At 44.9% G+C, this 22,146-nt stretch overlaps 1 protein-coding gene across 1 annotated transcript in view; it reads left to right on the top strand.

Moving 5' to 3' along the window:
• Nucleotides 1-22,146, top strand: part of LOC124044002 (zinc finger protein GLI2-like) — a 109,384-nt gene that overhangs the window by 41,056 nt on the left and 46,182 nt on the right. The window contains 1 exon segment of the mRNA XM_046363274.1: nucleotides 17,954-18,059. Coding sequence (XP_046219230.1) covers nucleotides 17,954-18,059 — 106 coding nt within the window.

Below are 22,146 nucleotides of genomic sequence, written 5' to 3'. Positions count from 1 at the left end.
CTTAGGTTTATTCCCTCAAGCGCAGCAAATGTATTTTCTGTAGGGGGGAAAAGTATAGTTTCTGCTAGTCTCCCCCTCTCTCTGCCTCCACTCAGTTAATGGATCCATTACCCTGTCATATTACAATACATATAACCTCAGCCGATCTCAGGCCTCGGTGCATGTAAAGTCTCCTGAGACGGGGGACGGGGGGGATGGTGGGGCTGTTATGGGGGGCTGGGGGTAGAGACGTGAGGTTATGGTGGCTGGTGGAGGGGCTCAGTTACTCCATGGTTAGGGTGATTAGGACCACTACTTGGTATCTATAAGAGCTGATACGTGGCAGTCTGCAGCTCTGACAGGTTGCTGCTGGCTGCATACATGGTTTCAGACATGATCCTGTTCAGGCTCAGTGATAGAGCAGCGTCGAGACTCTAAAAGACAGTAAAGTAGGACCTGCACACACCATTGCTCCACCACATACCTTTAATTAGGCTAGTAGATGTGCAATGTTTTGATCAGGATCATATATAACTATTTTAACAGGATGAAGCTCTGTCTCCCCTACCCACTCCCCTACTCACTCCCCTACTCACTCCCCACTCACTCCCCTGTCTAGGCTGTTGCGGTGACCGGATTACCGCCACATTGGCAGTCATGAGTCATAAAATTCAACATGACCCTTGAGTCACGGTCATCTCCTCCTTACCATACTCTGGACACGTGCTGGTAGTACCCAACTCGCTAATGACAATCCGGTTGCTAATGGTTGCTAATGGCCTGGTACCACTCTGACGTTAATGTAAATGTGATTGAAAATCACATCAAACACTTATCATCAAAACAGTATGTGCTTCTAAAGCTCACCTCACTGTGATGATCAGTTTGAAGAAAGGAGTTCAACAACAGGTTGAAACTGAGTGGAAAACATGGTTGATGTGGATGTTGTATCAAAGCCTTAACATAATGAAGTGGATAGCGCTTTCTACGATGATCAATTCAAAACACCCAAAAGCATATTAGAGTTTATGCATCGGCCTATGAGCCCAAGCCTGAAAAAACTAATTAAAACAATGATTGCATTATACAATACATAGCCTACTGCATATTACGCACGGCAGAATATTTTTATTTATTTAAGATGTATTTGGTACACACTCCAAAATTAAAGAAATTCTAGTAATCGCCTTTGAATGTGAACTGTATTATTATGCATACTGGATGGACTGGTTACCCTATGCTACGTTCCAAACGTTCTATTCTGAGGGGGGGGGACCTATAAGCCTAAGCGATGCTGTTGGTTCATTGATTGTGCATGGCGGCATTCTCACATAGGTATTCATCTTGTCCAGATGGGTTAGGGCAGTGTGCAGTGTGGTTGAGATTGCATCGTCTGTGGACCTATTTGGGCTGTAAGCAAATTGGAGTGGGTCTAGGGTGTCAGGTAGGGTGGAGGTGATATGGTCCTTGACTAGTCTCTCAAAGCACTTCATGATGACGGAAGTGAGTGCTACGGGGCGGTAGTTGTTTAGCTCAGTTACCTTAGCTTTCTTGGGAACAGGAACAATGGTGGCCCTCTTGAAGCATGTGGGAACAACAGACTGGGATAGGGATTGATTGAATATGTCCGTAAACACCAGCCAGCCAGCAGTTAATGGTCAATTACTGTGAGACTGGAAGACCTTTGCATGACAATAACCAGCTAACAAAATACAATGAATGCCAAAGCCCTACCTCTGTCCATCCCACCCCACTTCACCCCAGCTATGGGTGTAAAATGCAGGAAATGCCCAGGAGTTAGTGGCCTAAGCGTAAGGGGAAAAGAGGTTGAGGTAAGACAAAGAAAGCAGCTCTTGAGTCAGGTGGTGGTGGTGGTGGAGCTAAGCTGTGTGTGGCTCTGGCAATATAATACGTCTTGGAGAAAAATATGAAATATAAGGCTATCAAAGCAACCACTGGATTTCTGCAACGTCGTCATTAATTTCCCACATCCAGCAGCTATGATGACTTCACGGTCACACGAGAACTCCTCTCTGTCGAGAGCAGCATGTGGTCGGCTTATTTAAAGTTTTGAGAATTAAAAATAACACGGGCAACACATGGCATGAACAATTTGTGTTGCGTCCCAAATGGGAACCTGTTCCGCCTATATGGTCCAAGGTAGTGCACTTTATAGGGAATAGGGTGCTATTTGCGATGGATACTTGGATTATTTAGGAGACATCTGTGGCACATGTGGATCATCTCATCATCAAGGCGGCAGCGGCGATTGTTAAACTTCAATGTGCTGCTCTTAGATTGAGGGCTTTCTTTGCTTTGAGTGGGAATGATTTTTTTTTATCAGAGCCTTGGAAAAACAAGCACTGTGCTGTTTTAACCCCGTCAAAACCATCCTAACCAACCAACCAACCATCCTAACCAACCAACCAATGTCAGGAGGCCAGATGTTTGCCTTACTTGTATGTATGGATACATTCTTGACATTTAGATCTCAAGTGCAGTATGTGAATGTATAGTACTTTATATTACATCGCTCTAAGGTAGGGACAAACCAAAAAGATGGGGCAACAGTCAGGTAATTTATTTTTTTGAAGTGGTTCGCCAGTCCTATGTGTCCTGCTTAAGAGTCTAGAGCTCAAACCATTGACACCTGTTAGGTTCTGAACAAACCGAGTGAAAACTCAAACCAAGTTTATTTAACCCACTGTGTGCTTTAGCTGCAGACACAACATACAATCACACAAGCATATATTTATACCTTCCCACTAGGTCGGAGTCGTCTCCTTGCATGTCTAAGATAAACACTCCCTCTTTGTCACTAGGCCAAAACACAGTAGGTTCCACTTACTGGTATTGTCATGGCCCTGCCTAAGTCTAGGACTCTCGCGTGTGTGTGTGTGTGTGTGTGTGTGTGTGTGTGTGTGTGTGTGTGTGTGTGTGTGTGTGTGTGTGTGTGTGTGTGTGTGTGTGTGTGTGTGTGTGTGTGTGTGTGTGTGTGTGTGTGTGTGTGTGTGTGTGTGTGTGGACTGTAATCAGATGGTCTTCAGGGTGGGTTCCACATGCTTCATGGTCCTAGTTCCACAGCAACTGGCTTTACTTATCAGGATTTAAAACCAGACGGCTGCTCTTTGCCTACTTCCTTAGAAATATCAATATTCAGCATAACATGTTTGAACAGAATATTAACTTTTGTATTTCCACTTGTCTCTCTGTAACTTTCCATACACAGAGTTCCTACTCAACCTTAATTGACCCCCCCAACATATACATTTCTTATACATGTAAAAGCATCAATAAGTTCTAGTATGGTAACATGAATAAGTACAGTATATTTCAAGCAAGAATCCAATACACCAAAATGATGTCATCCATGTTGTCACCACATACACACAAACAGCCTTGACAAAGTTCCACTTTTCCTCCTCACCTCCACATAAACATTAAGGAGTCCTTTTAAGTCTTGATGGGAAACATAAAACCTCTCTGTGCTCTTTGATAAGTTCCCTAAACGTCTCATTACGACAGTAGTAGAGGAGAGGGTCTCACCGGCTGGTAGTGATTTAGATGTGGGCTGAAGCCTTAATGACATACTCCTCAGTTACACTGCTGCGCTATCACTGGTGACAGCCACGTTGTGTGCGTGTGTGTGTGTGTGTGTGTGTGTGTGTGTGTGTGTGTGTGTGTGTGTGTGTGTGTGTGTGTGTGTGTGTGTGTGTGTGTGTGTGTGTGTGTGTGTGTGTGTGTGTGTGTGTGTGTGTGTGTGTGTGTGTGTGTGTGTGTGTGTGTGTGTGTGGGGAGGGGGGGCAACCATGTACCATTTCTGTAATCTAAATTACTCTAGGATAGGGTTTTTTTTTGTTGACTTTTATATGTTTAGAAAAATTCTATTGATCAGTGTAATGGTATATCTATACAGTATATAGTAAAAACATACTAGTTAATTTGTTCCAGATGCTGAGAAAGAAATATATAGTATATGAATTCAAAAATCCATTGGTTGCATGTCAAAATCAGTCTAGTCACTACGAAGCCTGGCTGAATAGTGCAAGGTGAGGACAAACACAAACACACACACACACACACACACACACACACACACACACACACACACACACACACACACACACACACACACACACACACACACACACACACACACACACACACACAGCCTTCCCGCCATCTCTTTTCACCTCTCATTCTACCAGAGAGTAATTGTACCTGTCATTAACGGTGTAATTACCATATTAATGTGTCTAGTGTGATGCCTGGCTCTTTTCTACAGGATAATGACCCTCCTGTTAGCTGTGACAGCACCTATTGAACACTCCCCTCTCACTGTCACTCTCTGCCTATTCACTCACACTCCTCCCCATTTAAACACTTGAGTCAGCTGCAGGCTCAGTGCTCCCTCTTCTACTTCACCGTCTCCCCTTACAAATCATTGACTATTATCAATCCTTCATTCTGGATACTTAGCATGAATCTTTCATTGTGACAATGGGAGGAGGTTTGACTTCTATTAGCAGATTGACGACCTCTATAGTTGTTAGACTGATTTGTATCTTCTTCCTGAGGACCTCAGATTGACAGACTTGGACTTGGGTCTGACTGGATCAATAGAACTACATTTAGAATGTTTCTGATTCTTAGAAGGATGGGATTCTATTTATATGTCTATGACTGGATCCGGTGAAAAAAGTTATTGACATTATCGCTGAGTAATACTGAATCATCAATGAGATTAGATGGCAAAAAGTGATGGAAATGCATGAGTACCGGCACACTCCTGTTAACCAAGTGTTACACTCAGTAGCACCCTTTCTATCACCAGACAGTCTCTTAATGGTAGTGGGTGAACAGATGATAACCGACTCTGGGCTGTGTACGTGTGTAAAGGGCACCGCTTGCTTAGCTAATTCCACTTCCTCCTGATTCAGCTTACACCGAGGCTCGAACCCATGTTCGAGCCTCGGCTTTGCTAGCATACATGACCGCCCTGCCAAAGTGTGTTACCAGTTGTGCCATGCGAAGAGCTAGCTATTCTGCAGAGAAGGTGGGGTACTTCAGGCTGAGGAGTAAGTTTCACACATCCTCATGTGCTACACCTGTGTACATGTGTGTATCTGTCTAGAACCCATGTAGGGTGTTTAGCCAGGAAGGCCTGTCTGTTCCACCCCCCTCACAAAACCACACATACCAGCCTCCCCCAGACCACACTAAGATCAATATGACACTACTTTGCTCATCAAGGACTGAAATCTGAGAGAGAGACGGAGAGAAGACAGAGGTACGCCATGCCCTCCTCTGACAATATATAACATGATGTTGAGAAGGATTATAGGAGTATGTGAAGAAAACGTAGTGGACTCACAATTGACTCCTGGGCTTGACTCCAAACACACTTCAACACATGGACTTTCTTTCTGAGGGGCCTTGATATGTATACTTATACAATCTTATTAGAGCTATATAGTGGCAAATAGTTTTTTTTACTATTTATTCTTGCCCCACACAAACTTTTTGGGAAGATAAAGGAGATCCCAGCAGACGAGTTCTGAGGTGAAAAAACTCGCCTCACCTCTCTCATCTGGGACTGTCTCACACACTGGGGAAGTAGCAGCTAATTTTATCACACAATGTAGCAGCTAGCTATTGTCACTGGACTCCTGGTGACAGATGATTAGTTATCATGAAGGTTGTTGTAGCTGAGTAATGTTCCAGCCACTCTTTCTCTCTCCCTCCCTTTTTCTCCCTTTCTCTCTCCCTCTCTCCCTCTCTCTCTCTCTGTCTCACTCTCTGTCTCTGTCTCACTCTCTGTCTCTCTCTCCCTCTCTCTCTCTCTGTCTCTCTCTCTGTCTCTCTCTCTCTGTCTCTCTCTCTCTGTCTCTCTCTCTCTGTCTCTCTCTCTCTGTCTCTCTCTCTCTGTCTCTCTCTCTCTCTCTCTCTCTCTCTCTCTGTCTCTCTCTCTCTGTCTCTCTCTCTCTGTCTCTCTCTCTCTGTCTCTCTCTCTCTCTCTCTCTCTCTCTCTCTCTCTCTCTCTCTCTGTCTCTCTCTCTCTGTCTCTCTCTCTCTGTCTCTCTCTCTCTCTCTCTCTCTCTCTCTCTCTCTCTCTGTCTCTCTCTCTCTGTCTCTCTCTCTCTGTCTCTCTCTCTATGTCTCTCTCTCTCTGTCTCTCTCTCTCTGTCTCTCTCTCTCTGTCTCTCTCTCTCTGTCTCTCTCTCTCTGTCTCTCTCTCTCTCTGTCTCTCTCTCTCTATGTCTCTCTCTCTCTGTCTCTCTCTGTCTCTCTGTCTCTCTCTCTGTCTCTCTCTGTCTCTCTGTCTCTCTCTCTCTGTCTCTCTCTCTCTCTGTCTCTCTCTCTCTCTGTCTCTCTCTCTCTGTCTCTCTCTCTCTCTGTCTCTCTCTCTCTCTGTCTCTCTCTCTCTGTCTCTCTCTCTCTGTCTCTCTCTCTCTGTCTGTCTCTCTCTCTCTGTCTCTCTCTCTCTGTCTCTCTCTCTCTGTCTCTCTCTCTCTGTCTCTCTCTCTCTGTCTCTCTCTCTCTGTCTCTCTCTCTCTCTCTCTCTCTCTCTCTCTCTCTCTCTCTCTCTCTCTCTCTCTCTCTCTCTCTCTCTCTGTCTCTCTCTCTCTGTCTCTCTCTCTCTGTCTCTCTCTCTCTGTCTCTCTCTCTCTGTCTCTCTCTCTGTCTCTCTCTCTCTGTCTCTCTCTCTGTCTCTCTCTCCCTGTCTCTCTCTCTCTGTCTCTCTCTCAGTCTCTCTCTCTCTGTCTCTCTCTCTGTCTCTCTCTCTCTGTCTCTCTCTGTCTTTCATCTCAGATCTTTTTTTCACTTCTATTTTCAGTGAGGAGCTGCAACAAACACGGATGGTGCTTAACAAGTAACATCTTAAACAAAAATGTTCCTTGAGTTGTAAATGGACTCCCCAGTTCAACATGACTTCACCCTCGGCCCTATACCACCCTACACGTCAAACCATATCCCCCAGTACTAGTAGTGTGTGTGTGTGTGTGTGTGTGTGTGTGTGTCTAAGGTCTCTGTAATGGGCTTACTCTCACTACGCTTTACTCAAGTCACTCGCAATGTTGTATGAACTCTCCAGTGCTTGATTTGCCTGCCCACTCAAACTAAATGAAGACTAATTAAGATGGACATATAGACTCAGACAGATTAACCTCCCTTCTCTTCTACCACATAGATCTACTGTTAAATATTTTGACCTCTCTGCCAGCCAGGAAGGGGCTGAAGAAAGAGACATGTGTTCCTCATAGACCCCTGTTTATTTGACTTTTATACTTGCATTACAGCGTAGTAAACATATCAGCTGCGCCTGGTACGTGAAGCCAGCTCAAAGATGCCGGCTTCTGTACTATGGCGTGACGGCTTATCGCTTCCCACAAGGCCCTCTCAATGCAATAGTTTGCTCAAGGGAAGAGAAGCATCTCCCATTGGTGGAATCGTGTATTACCTTTCTATTGGATTAAACACATTCATGTAATCAAGATGATGTCATCTGAGTCGAAGTAAAATGCAAAAGATTTTGGTACAGTTCAACATTTCAAAAACATTTACGATAAATCCACTGAAACTTGTATGAAGGGTCCATAAACATACCTTTCTACATCTGGAAAGCAGTACGGTTTCCAAAACATTTAGTCACTATTGATATGGGTACCATGCTGCTGTGGGTGCTCTGAGAAGTGTAGGCAGTGTGTTGATGCATTGAGCTCTCAGCTCGCCGCTCTCTCTCTCTCTGTAGTGCTTGATAGTGTTGGGGTAAGGAAAGCTCTTCTGCCTGAAGGGTTGGTCTACTTATACAAGCACTCCATGACAGACGACAGAAAGATAAAGACCACATTTACTTGGCTGTTCCTGAGGTTAGCCTTTTAATTCATGCCATTGTTGGCTCTGTGCCATTCCCCAATCCCACTCCACTCCTCCTCTACTCCAGCGTGAAGCTAGTCAGTGTGTTTATTTTTCTCTTACTGGGCCGAGGATGTTGTGAGAGGACGACTAGCTCTCATTTTGATTGAATGATTACCCGGCCGCATCACCCCCTCCATCTCACCCGCCAACCTCCAATACCCTCTCTGTACCTAATCATCACCCACTTCCTATACCTAGCCTAACCCAGCCCTACAAACATCCAACCCCCTCACCCATGGTTCATCCTCATGCTCCAGATTTATACAGTCCAGCCTGGTAATATCCTAACCACCCCAGTGAACACCCACTTAACAACCCAAAAATGCACCCCTATTGTCCAGGGAGAAAAGGTCCTCTCCTCCTCCCCCCTCCTCCTTCCCACCCCACTGTCCCCTTTTGAGACCGGGCCCTTCCATGCTGTGCTATTGGACATTCCCTTGGTTTTCCCCCACCCCTGACTGCCTTACTATAAACCAACCCGGATGCTCCAATTAAGAGCCTTAATCTCTGACTAGGCCCTCGGACAGAGAAAGGGGGAGAGCGAAAGGGACTGAGAAAGAGAAAAGGAGGGAGAGAGGGGCAGAGAAAGAAAGAGCGGGAAAGGTAGAAAGAGGAGGGGGGTGTAAGGGAAATGCGTCCCAAAGTTCAGTGGCTGTCACACTGGCACTGCGGGTCTTTGCTGTAAAAAAAATTATAAAATGAAGGCTGGCGATAAATCATTTAACTTTCTCCGTGTGGGAGATGGAGCTGTAGCCAACACTCTCCTAGTTTAAGAACTTGCTTGTTGTTTTTAATGTAAATGTGACATTGATTCCTTCAGTTAGCGTAGCCTGCAAAGCTAGCTGACACAAAAACCAAAGAGTAGTTGCAAGGCACTGAGTTAAATCCCCTACTAGACTAGTAGTAGTATATTCACAAACAAAATGGTTCTGTTTTAGGAAGAGAAAGAGTCCGAGCCTGGCCGGACAGCCTGTCTGAATTCTCAGACCCCTAAAAAAGCACCTGCGAACCAATCAGACAGAGGATCTCTGACCCTTACCCAATCACATCAACCATCTCAGATCCTCCACAGCTGTCTCTCATTGCTGTTTTTAAAATTCGTTCCCTGAGTGAGAGAGTTTCCTTCAGACCAGAAATCCCAGGAGTATGATCCTTAGACCAGACTGTCTGTGAGGAGGTGAGTCAGGTTCTTGTTCTGTGTCAGCAGCCTAGTGTTATCAGTGGCAGTTTAATAGAGTCCAGAATATGTCTCCCTCTGAGACACTCCCCGCATATCCTCTTGGCTCATCCCACCCCTGTCAGGCCCCAGTTAGGGCCCAGAACCCTGGCTACCCAGGAGGCCATCACCCCGGGGTGACCCCCAGCCACAACACCCAACCCCCCTCAGACAATGCTCCCACGCATTGTCTGGCTATGGAGGGCACTTCCTCTCTTTCTCCCACTCTCTCTCTTTTCCCGTTAAAAAATACCCTTTTAGTGAGGGGGAGAGGGGGGATGTGCTGAACCAGTGCTGACCATGCCGTCATCGGGCCGTTAGGGTTGTGAGGGCGTTCTTTGTATGAGCTGGAAGCTTTTCTATCACCTGTGATGCAGAGGTCAAAGGGTCAGATAACACTAGCTGTTGTGGCCAGGGTTCCCGCACTGGGTTTGATGTGAGACTTTGCTTAGTTGTTGCATTAGGAAGAGCAACAAAAAAAGACAATGTGCAATCAGTAAGAATAGAGAATAATATAGAAATGGCAAATCATGTCAACTGTGTTAGAATAAGAAATAATACAAGTAAGCTTGTAGATAGCATTGTGTCGAGGGACAGTTTTATTCACACAATCTTAATTCAACAGACAACCTCATTTTATCACCATGTCTGCTGTAGAGACAATATACTTAGTTATCTGTGCTCTAAGGTAATTAGTGAACCAGACCCACACCTGGGTGTGTTAACCAGGGTTAGGTCAGCTGATCCAGTGATCCATCAGAGTCTGGTCAGGTAGCTGATTAACCAGACAGACCATCAGTCTTACAGAGACCCTCGCTCCTCTCTGGTCCCCAAAGCTACAGCAAGCTAACGGTATGCTAACATACCAGTCATCAGTCTTACAGAGATGGCACGCTAATGCTAACATCTAGGCAGTGGTGGAAAAAGTACCCAGTTGTTATACTTGAGTTAAAGTAAAGTAAAGATACCTTAAAATGGTCCAAGTAAAAGTGAAAATCACCCAGTAAAATCTTACTTGAGTAAAAGTTTAAACGTATTTGGTTTTACATTTTCTTAATTATCAAAAGTAAATGTAATTGCTAAAATATACTTTAGTATTTAAAGTAAATCTATAAATCATTTGAAATTCGGCACGGTTTCTTTTCTTTTTTTACGGCGAGCCAGGGGCACACTCCAACATAATTTACAAACAAAGCATTTGTGTTTAGTGACCCAGCCATATCAGATGCATTAGGGATGGCCAGGGATTTTCTCTTTAAGTGAGTGAATTAGACCATGAATGTAAGCATTCATACTGTAATGAGAACTTTTGGGTGTCAGGGAAAATGTATGGAGTAGAAAGTACATTATTTTATTTTGGAATGTGGTGGAGTAAAAGTTGTCAAAAATATAAATAGTAAAGTACAGATACCCAAAAAAACTACTTAAGTAATACTTTTGTCTTTTTACTTAAGTACTTTACACCACTGCATCTAGGTTCAAAAGACTTAACAGCTTCTACCCCCAAGCCATAAGACTGCTGAACAGCTTCTACCCCCAAGCCATAAGACTGCTGAACAGCTTCTACCCCCAAGCCATAAGACTGCTGAACAGCTTCTACCCCCAAGCCATAAGACTGCTGGACAGCTTCTACCCCCAAGCCGTAAGACTGCTGAAAAGCTTCTACCCCCAAGCCGTAAGACCGCTGAACAGCTTCTACCCCCAAGCCGTAAGACTGCTGAACAGCTTCTACCCCCAAGCCGTAAGACTGCTGAACAGCTTCTACCCCCAAGCCGTAAGACTGCTGAACAGCTTCTACCCCCAAGCCGTAAGACTGCTGAACAGCTTCTACCCCCAAGCCATAAGACTGCTGAACAGCTTCGACCCCCAAGCCATAAGACTGCTGAACAGCTTCTACCGCCAAGCCATAAGACTGCTGAACAGCTTCTACCCCCAAGCCATAAGACTGCTGAACAGCTTCTACCCCCAAGCCATAAGACTGCTGAACAGCTAATCAAATTGCTACCCGGAGTATCTCCATTGACCCCCCTTTTTCCCCGCTGCTGCTATTCACTGTTTATTATCTATGTGTAGTTACTTTACCCCTACCTATATGTACATACTGCCTAAATGACCTCGACTAACCTGTACCCTCACACATGGACTCTGTACTGGTACCCCAGTGTCTACCATTATTGATATTTTATTGATACTTTTTTTTTAAACTTTAGTTTATTTAGTAAATATTTTCCTAACTCTTATTTTTCGTAACTGCATTGTTGGTTAAGGGCTTGTAAGTAAGCATTTCACCTGTTGTATGCCTGTTGTATTCGGCGTATGTGACAAAGAGGATTTGATATGAACATCTCAGGCCAGTGAGGCCACACGGCTGCCCCCCTCAAGCTCTCCTTTCTCTAAATGCTCAGCATAATGTAGTCCACTCCCAGCTGGGTGATGCATGGCGGTCATTAGCCCCTGATCCCCAAGACACGTCTGCCCAACGCTGATATCTGCATTTCCCTTCCAGCCATTGCCCCCCTTTCCCCTACACTACCATAACATACAGGCACCTACTGTTATAACTTGCTATATGGCAAAGAGAGTTGAGGTCCTAGTCTTATTACAGTGCCCTAAAGACAATTAAGAGCACCAGAGGAACAGTGCCCCTCCCTACCTCAGCTCAGGTATAGGTGATGCATCATACTGACTGGTGGTCAAAGATCAGTCAGATTTGGGGTTTGCTGAAACTGAGTTTCTTAGGAGTGATTGGTTGGATTAGGCCTGTTGTTTGATGGAGACTGATGATGGCAGAGAGAAGCCAGCTGGAGGGAGGGAGGGAGAGCGGGAGGGAGGGAGAGCGGGAGAGGGTGTATGATGTGAGAGTGAGAGGGTGTATGTTGTGAGAGTGAGAGGGTGTATGTTGTGAGAGTGAGAGGGTGTATGTTGTGAGAGTGTTGGCTGTTAAGGCCCATCATGCAGGCTGTGTTTAGGGCCAGTTGCCATGGGCACCCCAAGATGTGTCCGATGATCGGGCGTTGTGCAGCCGTGTTTCCTGTACACAACTCTTTCTCTTACACACACGTGGTCTAACATTTAAAATGGTGCTTCTCACACAAAGTTTCCCTGCCTGATATTATTTAATGAACACCTTCCAAGAATAATGAGTCCTTTCTATTTAAAAAAAAAAACATTTTCAAAGAACATTCTCCCATCCTCCCTACATAGTCTCCCTTCAGCCCCCTCAATCTGACTGTTTAACACGGTATATGGATGCCCTAGCCAAGCTGTAACTGTCACCAAATGGACAATGTACCGTTTGAGACGTCAACGTCTTCAAATAAATCATTTAACTCAACCACTTCCCGGAGTCAACAGAGCTGGAACTGAAAACAATGTTACTTTTCCATACTGTATGTTTATTTGAATATTAAAGTGAATTTCCTCTGCCTCTTAGCAGCCAGTCACTGGCTTCAAATCAGTCATAGAAAATAAACACAGGTTCTCTGATAAACATCCGTTCTTCATGTTGCTATGGAGCCAAGCCTTGACCTAATTTACTTACCTTTAACCCCAAATCCCCTATCAATAAAACATGTATCATTTTACCATCTGCCCCTGAGGGAGGGGTGTGAAGAGAAGAGCACACACACACAGTCTCTCTCTCTCGCACGCACACACACTTAATACTTCCTTTCAGAGGTGGTATGGTTGTTTCGTGCTCTGCTGTAAGCCTGTAATCCTTCTGTCGCCATGGCGAGCCCATGCCTCAGGAGGAGTCAGCACCGCCGTCTAAACCTGGGCCTGTGAACTTTTAAACTGGTCTTGGATCAGTCTTAATACATTGGCCTATTAACCTGTCGTGTGTGTGGATTTGGACTAGGATCTGACTAACCACACAGGCTTATTAACCTGGCTGGTTCATGCTGTGTGTGTGTAATAATAGTCATAGGTCAGTCTAAATACACAATAGGAACTGTTTAACCTCTCAAATGGGGCTAAACTGTTGTGGTTGAATGGATGTGCAGTACTATTGACCTCTAAAAAAAGGCCTTTCTCCCTCTATTTCTCCTCAGCTTGGTGTTAACAAATTGCACGCTAGCTACCGAAATCTTTCCTCCATTCACCGGTAGCCTTAGGCCGGTCAGACTGTTGCCTTGCTTCCCATGGTGCAGTGCAGCACAGGCCAAGACGGGACGGGGCCGTTCGTTCGTTGTGTGTAGAAGTTGGCATGGTGCTGTGTAGTTAGGACCCCAGCCAACTTATTCTGCTGGAATTTCCTGTCTGAATGGAACCCCCTCCTACTCCTCTCCTTCTTTCCCTCCCACCCTAGCCCCCTCCTCTCCTCCTCCCCCTCTTCCCCTAGCTCCCTCCCTCTCTCATACCCCTCTCTGCTAGCGTCCTCTCTCATTTTCTCAGAGAGCGAGACAGAAAAGCTGTTTTAATTACCCTGTCCAGGCTAGGTCTCTCTCTCTCTCAATATTATTATCACTAAGTACTTCCTTAGAGGATGAGCCCCTTGTGCGTTCCAAATGGCACCCTATTCCTTATATATAGTGCACTACTTTTGACCAAAGCCCTATGGGTTCTAGGTCAAAAACCTTGCACCATATAGAGAATCGGGTGCCATTTGGGATGCAGACCCTCTTCACTTCAATGTAGAGCCCTGATCTGATCCTTGCTACTGCTGGCTGTGTCTGGACATGAAAAGTGAATGTTTTCCCTTTGCTCTGAGCATCCCAGACAAAAAACACACACCAGTGCCCTTTGTTAATAACACATGTCTCTGTCTTTAGGGTGAGATCACACCCGACCACAACAAGAATAAAGATTGTTGTCTGGATGTTTGACACATCTGAGAAGATTATTACAGGGGATGGAATCCAATAATAAATAATCCAATAATAAAGACATTTAAGCAAATGTAATGATGAGGGAACATCTACAGGTGCTGAGAGCACACAGATATGTAAATGAACACAAACAAAGTTACCACAGTTTAAGAAACATGTTCCCATGAGGTGGGTGGATCAACTCGATCCACAGAGATGAAAGTAACTGCCTTGAAGTGACAATGAGCTGCTTCACGGACACTAACTAGACTCTGATGAGAACATCCTGAATGGATCTAAACCTTTCTGCACTGGAAGCTCACATTTACATTTGAGTCATTTAGCGGACGGTCTTAAGACCGCTAGGTGGGACAACAACAAATCAAATACATTTTTATTTGTCACAGGTGTAGACCTTACCTTGAAATTAGTCGAGGTAATTTGTACATGTAGGTAGGGGTAAAGTGACCATGCATAGATAATAAACAGCGAGTAGCAGCAGTGTAAAAACAAAGGGAGGGTCAATTTAAATAGTCCGGGTGGCCATTTGATTAATTGTTCAGCAGTCTTATGGCTTGGGGATAGAAGCTGTTAAGGAGCTTTCTAGACGTGACTTGGCGCTCCTGTACCGCTTGCCGTGCGGCAGCAGAGAAAAGTCTATGACTTGGATGACTGGAGTCTTTGACCATTTTTTTGGGCTTTCCTCATAGTAAAGTGGGGGTTAAGGGGGGGTGTTGTGGGATTATTTCAGATACTCTTTGAAGAGGTAGGGTTTCAGGTGTTTTCGGAAGATGGGCAGGGACTCCACTGGCCTAGCTTCAGGAGGAAAATAGGATCCCTTCTATCCATTCAAGTAGTTATATGTCTATGATTACATGCAGTGTTGTAAAGTCTACACTACTGTAGAGTCTACAGAGAGCAAAGTGAGAGGGTGTGTTCTAGACACTTTCAGCATTGTCCTGCCAGAGGACAAGTGTCAGGTTGCAAAAGTGTGTGAGGGGAGGCTGGGGCAGTGTGTCCATACATTGCTGCTCGCCCAGGGGGACAGCTGGCAGTCCAGTGCCTGTGGACCCAACCCTGTGTACCATGTACCCAACCCCTGTACCTGCCTCTTGTTGTCCCTGTGGCCCAAGAAACAATGCAGCTGTCTGGGTGATGGAACAGGCCTACTCAGTCTATCCCCCTAGATCAGAACAGCTCCTCTCTCTCTGGGGCTCCTTACTTTGTCTAATAAGAGGAAGTTGTTCCTATTTTCTTGTTTTCAAGTTAGGATATGCCAACTCCAGTAGACTCTGAGTACCACTGACCTCCTTGACCCAGACCCATTCCATATCACTCCATCCTCTTCAACAGCCCACTCTCCCTGCCTCGCATCCAGAATTGTTGGGAGCCAGGAGACATGTTTGGATAAACGCTGGAACTTCTCCGCACAATCATCCCCCCTTTATGTTTTTACAGGGTGGCTTTTTTGTTGCTTCCAACGTACAAGTTGACTTGTGTCTTCTCTTTCATATAAAAGGAAGAGAGAGGCTCGTTGGCAGACGTACAAAGTAGAACAGGGTTTCCCAAATAAGGTCCTGCCCCCTTGTGTAGTGCTAGGGCAAAAACCAAAAGGACCGAGTTTGGGAGACCCTGGTGTAGAACGTTACAGAGACTGAGGCCCTGTAACGTGGAGGGCGAGGATGTTCAATTACACTGACCTGATGTCATGATGAACACTGTTTTGTTGCAGTTGTGCTACTTGGCAAGCTGTCAATGAGGAAAACAAGAGAACATATCTCTTCTTCATGATTAATGCCACAACGCTTGTAAACAATTCCATGCAAGTCAACCATTTCTAACAACAATCACAGTTGTTGGGACAGTGCATACCTGAAACCATGGATTTGTATGTCACAATAACCCACAAATTAGGGTACGGTACAACAGGCAATCATGAGAACAATAGGCTCAATCGTGAATAAGTACCAGTAATGTCTTGCTTTGTGTTTGCAGTTCCCAAAGAAAAACATTCAAAACATTCCTGTTTGGCCTCCAGGCAGTCAGAGTCGAGTTACAGTGGCATGTTTTCTCAGCCATGGCTTCAGGAGCCTCCATGAGTCTTTGTGCAGTAATGAAGCTAAGTACATATCAAACAGGAGGCTGCCAAGGAAGGTGCCATCATGCTCAGAGAAGAAAGTTGAAGAAAGTTTCCTGTCTTGTCTTCAAACACCACTGCTCAGAGGCAAAGCTCTGCGGTGGGCTTAGCCTCCATCCTTATAGCTTTAGTAATTGTCCTCTCAGGTGAGACATGAGGCCACAACAATCTCTGTCATTTGCCTCAGTTTGTGCTCTGTTTGTGGGCTAAGCTTTGTAGTTTGGTGCCTGTCCATCAAAGTGACAGGGGGCTCTGCTGGGCTTTAGTGATGACCCAGGAATGCTGACTCTTGCAGGTAGAACTTCCCCTTGAAATCACACACACACAACCTCATTGCCTGCTTCCACATCCCCCTATCTCCTTCATCACCCTATCCCACACATGAGATAATGATCTGTGCCACCTAACCTCTGACCCCTGACCCCTATGGTCTCTGCTCCCCAGGTCATCTCTGACTCACTGGAGCATGTGATGCTGCACAAAGAATCTTAATATAGAGATCCCAGAGACCAACCAGCCAACCCAAGAGAGCTGGCCGCTGCCTCTTTCTCCTTCTTCTCTTTCTCCTCACTGCAATACACACACACACACACACACACACACACACACACACACACACACACACACACACACACACACACACACACACACACACACACACACACACACACACACACACACACACACACACACACACACACACACACACACACACACACACACACACACACACTAGCCTGGATTCAGTTATTACAACATATGCTTTCACTCAGGGCAATTGTTGGGGTGGCATGTGCTGCTGAATATCCACTCTGATTTTATTCAGCATACATTTAAAAGGGGAGGAGGAGAAACTGAACTGGTTACAGCATAGAAAGTGTTCATAAAGACAGCTAGAGATGGAGCTAATGATTGTGTAAATAGGCTCCGACTCAGATGTATTCATCACACTAATTAAGGAATGTCTGTTGTTTTTAACAAGACGTCCCATGAGCTATGAACCTTTTTTTATGGCAGGAAATTGTTGATTTGTGCATTTTTGTAGTCTTTCACACAAACACACTCATCGTGAAATAACTGTGTGTTTCATCCCTTTTACACATAGAGCGCTATTAAGGGACACAGTACCCGGGGCGAACGATCCAGACCAAACGGATTGTCATTTAAGGTTTCTATTATTGGGACTGTAAAAAGGTAGTTACACGCCATGCTGTGGAGGTATGGAGCAGGAGTACATAGTCCTTAGCTAGCTAGCTTGGTGAAATGCTGCTTCTCTTTTTTGACTCATTCCAGTTCAGGACAGCAAGTAAGTGCTCTCTCTCCTCTTATATGAACCACTACTAGTGTGTAGGGTAATAATGGTTTAGCTGCTGCTTGTAGCTGCTGCCTGTAAGGTGAGCACCTCCAATATAGCAGGGAGGATTTCATCTCAATCCTATTGTTCCGTGTTTATGTCCAGACTGAAGCACTCCTTCACATGGGCACCTCTATACACGCACACACACACACACACACACACACACACACGCACACGCACACGCACACGCACACACACACACACACGCACACGCACGTACACACTTACATACACACAGACACCAAGATCAAAGGGCTGGATCGCAGCAGGTCTTTGTCATCTCTCATGTTTGAGATGTAGGATTCCTCAGGACCATTCTTTATTTAGTCATTCTTCTTCATGTGTGATAGTGTCAATATTTGACACAAAACTTGATCAGCCAGCCCTCTGAAGTGGTTATGTTTGCTGCATTATAGAGTTTAGGTTTTTACCCTTTAAAATATTTTACTGGAAAGTCTTTATTGAGGTGGATTTCTTCTCTCCCTGCTTGCCCTGTCTCCTCCCTCTCTCGCTCTCGCTCCTCTTTCTTCATACAGGTCCTCACCATCTCTTCCCCACGTTTCACACACCGATCCCAATCGATATGCGTCACCACGAGGGGAGGTACCATTACGAGCCACATCCCCTCCACGCCATGCATGGGTAAGTAAGACTAATGTACTCAGTAATTCATAAAGCGGTGGGTTCAATTTAAGTTCAGATTTGCACCAGGAGGGCAGAATGAAAGTGATTATGGCCAAGGCATCTTGTTCAGTGGTGCCCAAAATTCTTATAGTCCCGTACCCCTTCATACATTCAACCTCCAGCTGCGTACCCTCTCTAGTACCAGGGTCAGCACACTCTCAACATTCTTTTTCCCATCATTGTAAGCCTGCCACACACACACACTATACGATACATTTATTAAACATAAGAATGAGTGTGAGTTTTTGTCACAACACGGCTTGTGGGAAGTGACAAAGAGCTCTTATAGGACCAGGGCACAAATAATAATAAAATAATAATCAATAACTTTGTTCTTTATTAATCAATAACTTTGTTCTTTATTTAACCATCTTACATATAAAACCTTTTGTTCATTGAAAATTGTGCCTAACTCACCACAGGTTCATGAGAAGGGTGTGCTTGAAAGGATGCACATAACTCTGCAATGTTGGGTTGTATTGGAGAGAGTCTCCGTCTTAAATAATTTTCCACACACAGTCTTTGCCTGTATTTAGTTTTCATGCTAGTTAGGCCCGAGAATCCACTCTCACATAGGTACGTGGTTGTAAAGGGCATCAGTCTCTTAACAGCGTGATTTGCCATGGCAGGATACTCTAAGCTCAGCCCAATCCAGAAATCAGGAAGTGGCTTCTGATTCATTTAAATTTTCACGGAACCATTGTTGCAATTTCGATGAGGCTCTCTTATTCAGATATCGGTAAGTGGACTGGAGGCAGGGCATGAAAGGGATAACGAATCCTGTTGTTTGCGTCATCCATTCCGGGAAAGTACCTGTGTAATTGCGCATCCAACTCACTCAGGTGCTTCGCTATATTGGGGGCGGCAGGGTAGCCTAGTGGTTAGAGCGTTGGACTAGTAACCGAAAGGTTGCAAGTTCAAATCCCTGAGCTGACAAGGTACAAATCTGTCGTTCTGCCCCTGAACAGGCAGTTAACCCACTGTTCCTAGGCCGTCATTGAAAATAAGAATTTGTTCTTAACTGACTTGCCTAGTAAAATAAAGGTAATATAAAAAATAAAAAAACATCACATTTAACATTGTCCGTAAGCTTGAGTTAATTTGCACCCAAAAAATCATACAATGATGGGAAGACCTGTGTGTTGTCCTTGTTAATGCAGACAGAGAAGAGCTCCAACCTCTTAATCATAACCTCAATTTTGTCCTGCACATTGAATATAGTTGCGGAGAGTTCCTGTAATCCAAGATTCAGGCGAGGAAAAACATCACCCAGATAGGCCAGTCGTGTGAGAAATTCGTCATCATGCAAGCGGTCAGACAAGTGAAAATTATGGTCAGTAAAGAAAACTTTAAGGTCGTCTCTCAATTTAAAAAAAACGTGTCAATACTTTGCACCTTGATAACCAGAAAACTTCTGTATGTTGTAAAAGTGTTACATGGTCGCTGCCAATATCATTGCATAGTGCAGAAAATACATGAGAGGTCAGGGGCCTTGCTTTAATAAAGTTAACCATTTTCACTGTAGTTTCCAAAACGTCTTTCAAGCTTTCAGGCATTCCTTCCCTTGGCAGCAAGAGCCTCTCGGTGGATGTTACAGTGTACCCAAGTGGCGTCGGGAGAAACTGCTTGCACGTGCCATACCACTCCACTATGTCATGGCTTTTGCGCCATCAGTACAGATACCAACATGAGCAGCAGCTAAACGCACTGTTTGAAAATGTGAAGAAAAAAATGTATTTGGCTTACCCCCGGTGGTATTGCATACCCCAGTTTGGGAATACCTGATCTAGCTGAATTGTTGGGCACTGGCTTCTGTTTAAGTTTGTTAAACCTTATCTTTAATTAAATGAAAATGTACTTGAATGTTCTTTGGAGTGTGTCCTGTTCTTTACAAGAATGTGAATGAGCAGGTCAGTCAGTCATCACCCTGTAGTGATTTACCCTCGGTGGTCCCGCCATCTCTCCCTCCTTTCATCCGAGTCAGAGAGAGAGAAACCTTTCCAAACGGAGAGAGAGAAAGCCAGGTCCATATTAAAGACAGATGATACTGAGAGAGAGAGAGCCAGGTCCATATTAAAAACAGATGATACTGAGAGAGAGAAAGGAGAAAATAAAGAACCAGTCGGTTTAGCACCAATACAACAGAATGTTAACATTTCCGTTCGTATCTCCCTTCCTTTCATTTCATGGTGTGGGACTTGGAAAGCTCTGTAGCCCGCTGGCATGGTGCGCTGAAACGCTAGGGAGCATTGCCAGAGAGACATCCTCTTCACATTAGAGGAGATCCACCGAGAGGGATTTGTCAGGCAGACAGACAGGCAGACTGAGGCAGGCAGGCATGCAAGCTATCAAGAAAGAAAGATAGACAGAACTTTGGCCAAATTGGGTTTATTTTTGTCATTCAGGCTCCACCCAAACTGACACATTTCTATCCAGTCCACACCTTTTAATTTGTTGTCCGTCCCAGTAAAAGTTTGGTCTGCTTAACATTGCTAGCTCTCCTCTCCTTTCTCCGCTTATCTTAAAAAACACAGAGGTGGATAAAACAAATCAATAGGTTTGTGGGACTTCTATTTGCATTCCCAGATCTGATGGTGATGGTGATACATACATTGTTCCTGCAGTGGAAAAGCTATTCATCACTAGACAAACCAGGGAGGAGGACGAGTGGAGTTGAAAACAGAGTCCTTACTCCCACTGCCATGATTAATGTGATTTGATCTTGACAGTGCTCCCCTAATTCATCAATGCCCTGATCTAGCTGTCTGTTCCTCCGCCTGTGCCAAAATCACCCTAATTACATATACCTTGCTCTGCAAATTAAGTAGCGGTGTCATATGTCGGTGGTGTATGTCGCTTTGTTACCCGCACTGCAGTATGTCAGGGGTTCTGCTTCCTGTCTACCTGAACAAGACAGTTCCGCACTGAGACCCTTCGTCACTGTTTGCTTGGAAAATAATGAGGGCATGGGTCATTTTTGTCAGAGCTGTCATATTTACAGCTATCGGACTATTCCTACTCTGGTAGAAGGGATGGATGCTGCCTTCATGCCTGTCTGGCAGCGCCTCAGAACAGAGCTAGCTATGGGACAGTTCCTTCTCTGTTTATAACTAGTTTCCATATACACTGAGTGAACAAAACATTAGGAGCACCTTCCTAATATTGAGTTGCAACCCCATTTGCCCTCAGAACAGCCTCACTTCATTGGGGCATGGACTCCACAAGATGTCAAGCGTTCCACATGGATGCTGGCCCATGTTGACTCCAAAGCTGCCCACAGTTGTGTCAAGTTGACTGGGTGTCCTTTGGGTGGTGGACCATTCTTGATACACACAGGAAACTGTTTAGCGTGAAATGTGCCTGGCACCTACTACCATACCCCTTTCAAAGGCACTTAAATATTTTGTCTTGCCCATTCACCCTCTGAATGGCACACATACACAAACCATGTCTCATGGACTAAAAATCTTTCTTCAACCTGTCTCCTAGCCTTCATCTACACTGATTGAAGAGGATTTAACAAATGACATCAATAAGGCATCATCGTTTTCACCTGGATTCACCTAGTCAGTCTATATCATGGAAAGAACAGGAGGAACAAGAGCCAGAACCCGTTCCTAGGGAGGAATGCTGCATCAGTCAGTACCTGGCTAGATAGGCCTCTTGGTTACTCATGGATATGGCTAGATGCACCAAAGACATAAGAGTAAAATGCCTGGAGCATTTCACTGGTCTGGACTAGGGGAATTTGGCAAAGTTCTTTGGCGAAAGATTGGGACATTTTGGGAAAGATGCATTCATCCCTCAACAGTACATTGCTTGCTTGCTCTGAGACAGTGTAACAGTACAGAGTTTTGCTTTGAGACAGTGCTTATAATGTGCGGTGTAGGCCTAAAGTGGATTGTGGGAATGGGCATCCTCTGTGTGAACCCACAAGTCAGTGAAGAGGGAAGCCAGCCTCTTCTCTCTGCCAACATGTTGGAGGGGGTAATTAGTATCCAAAATCCAGCCTTCCGTTCCCAGAACATAAACGGCAACACAACGA

This window comes from Oncorhynchus gorbuscha, linkage group LG09 (genome assembly GCF_021184085.1).
Source record: "Oncorhynchus gorbuscha isolate QuinsamMale2020 ecotype Even-year linkage group LG09, OgorEven_v1.0, whole genome shotgun sequence".
In the NCBI taxonomy this organism is placed as follows: domain Eukaryota; kingdom Metazoa; phylum Chordata; class Actinopteri; order Salmoniformes; family Salmonidae; genus Oncorhynchus; species Oncorhynchus gorbuscha.
This window is presented reverse-complemented; position numbering and strand designations above follow the sequence as displayed.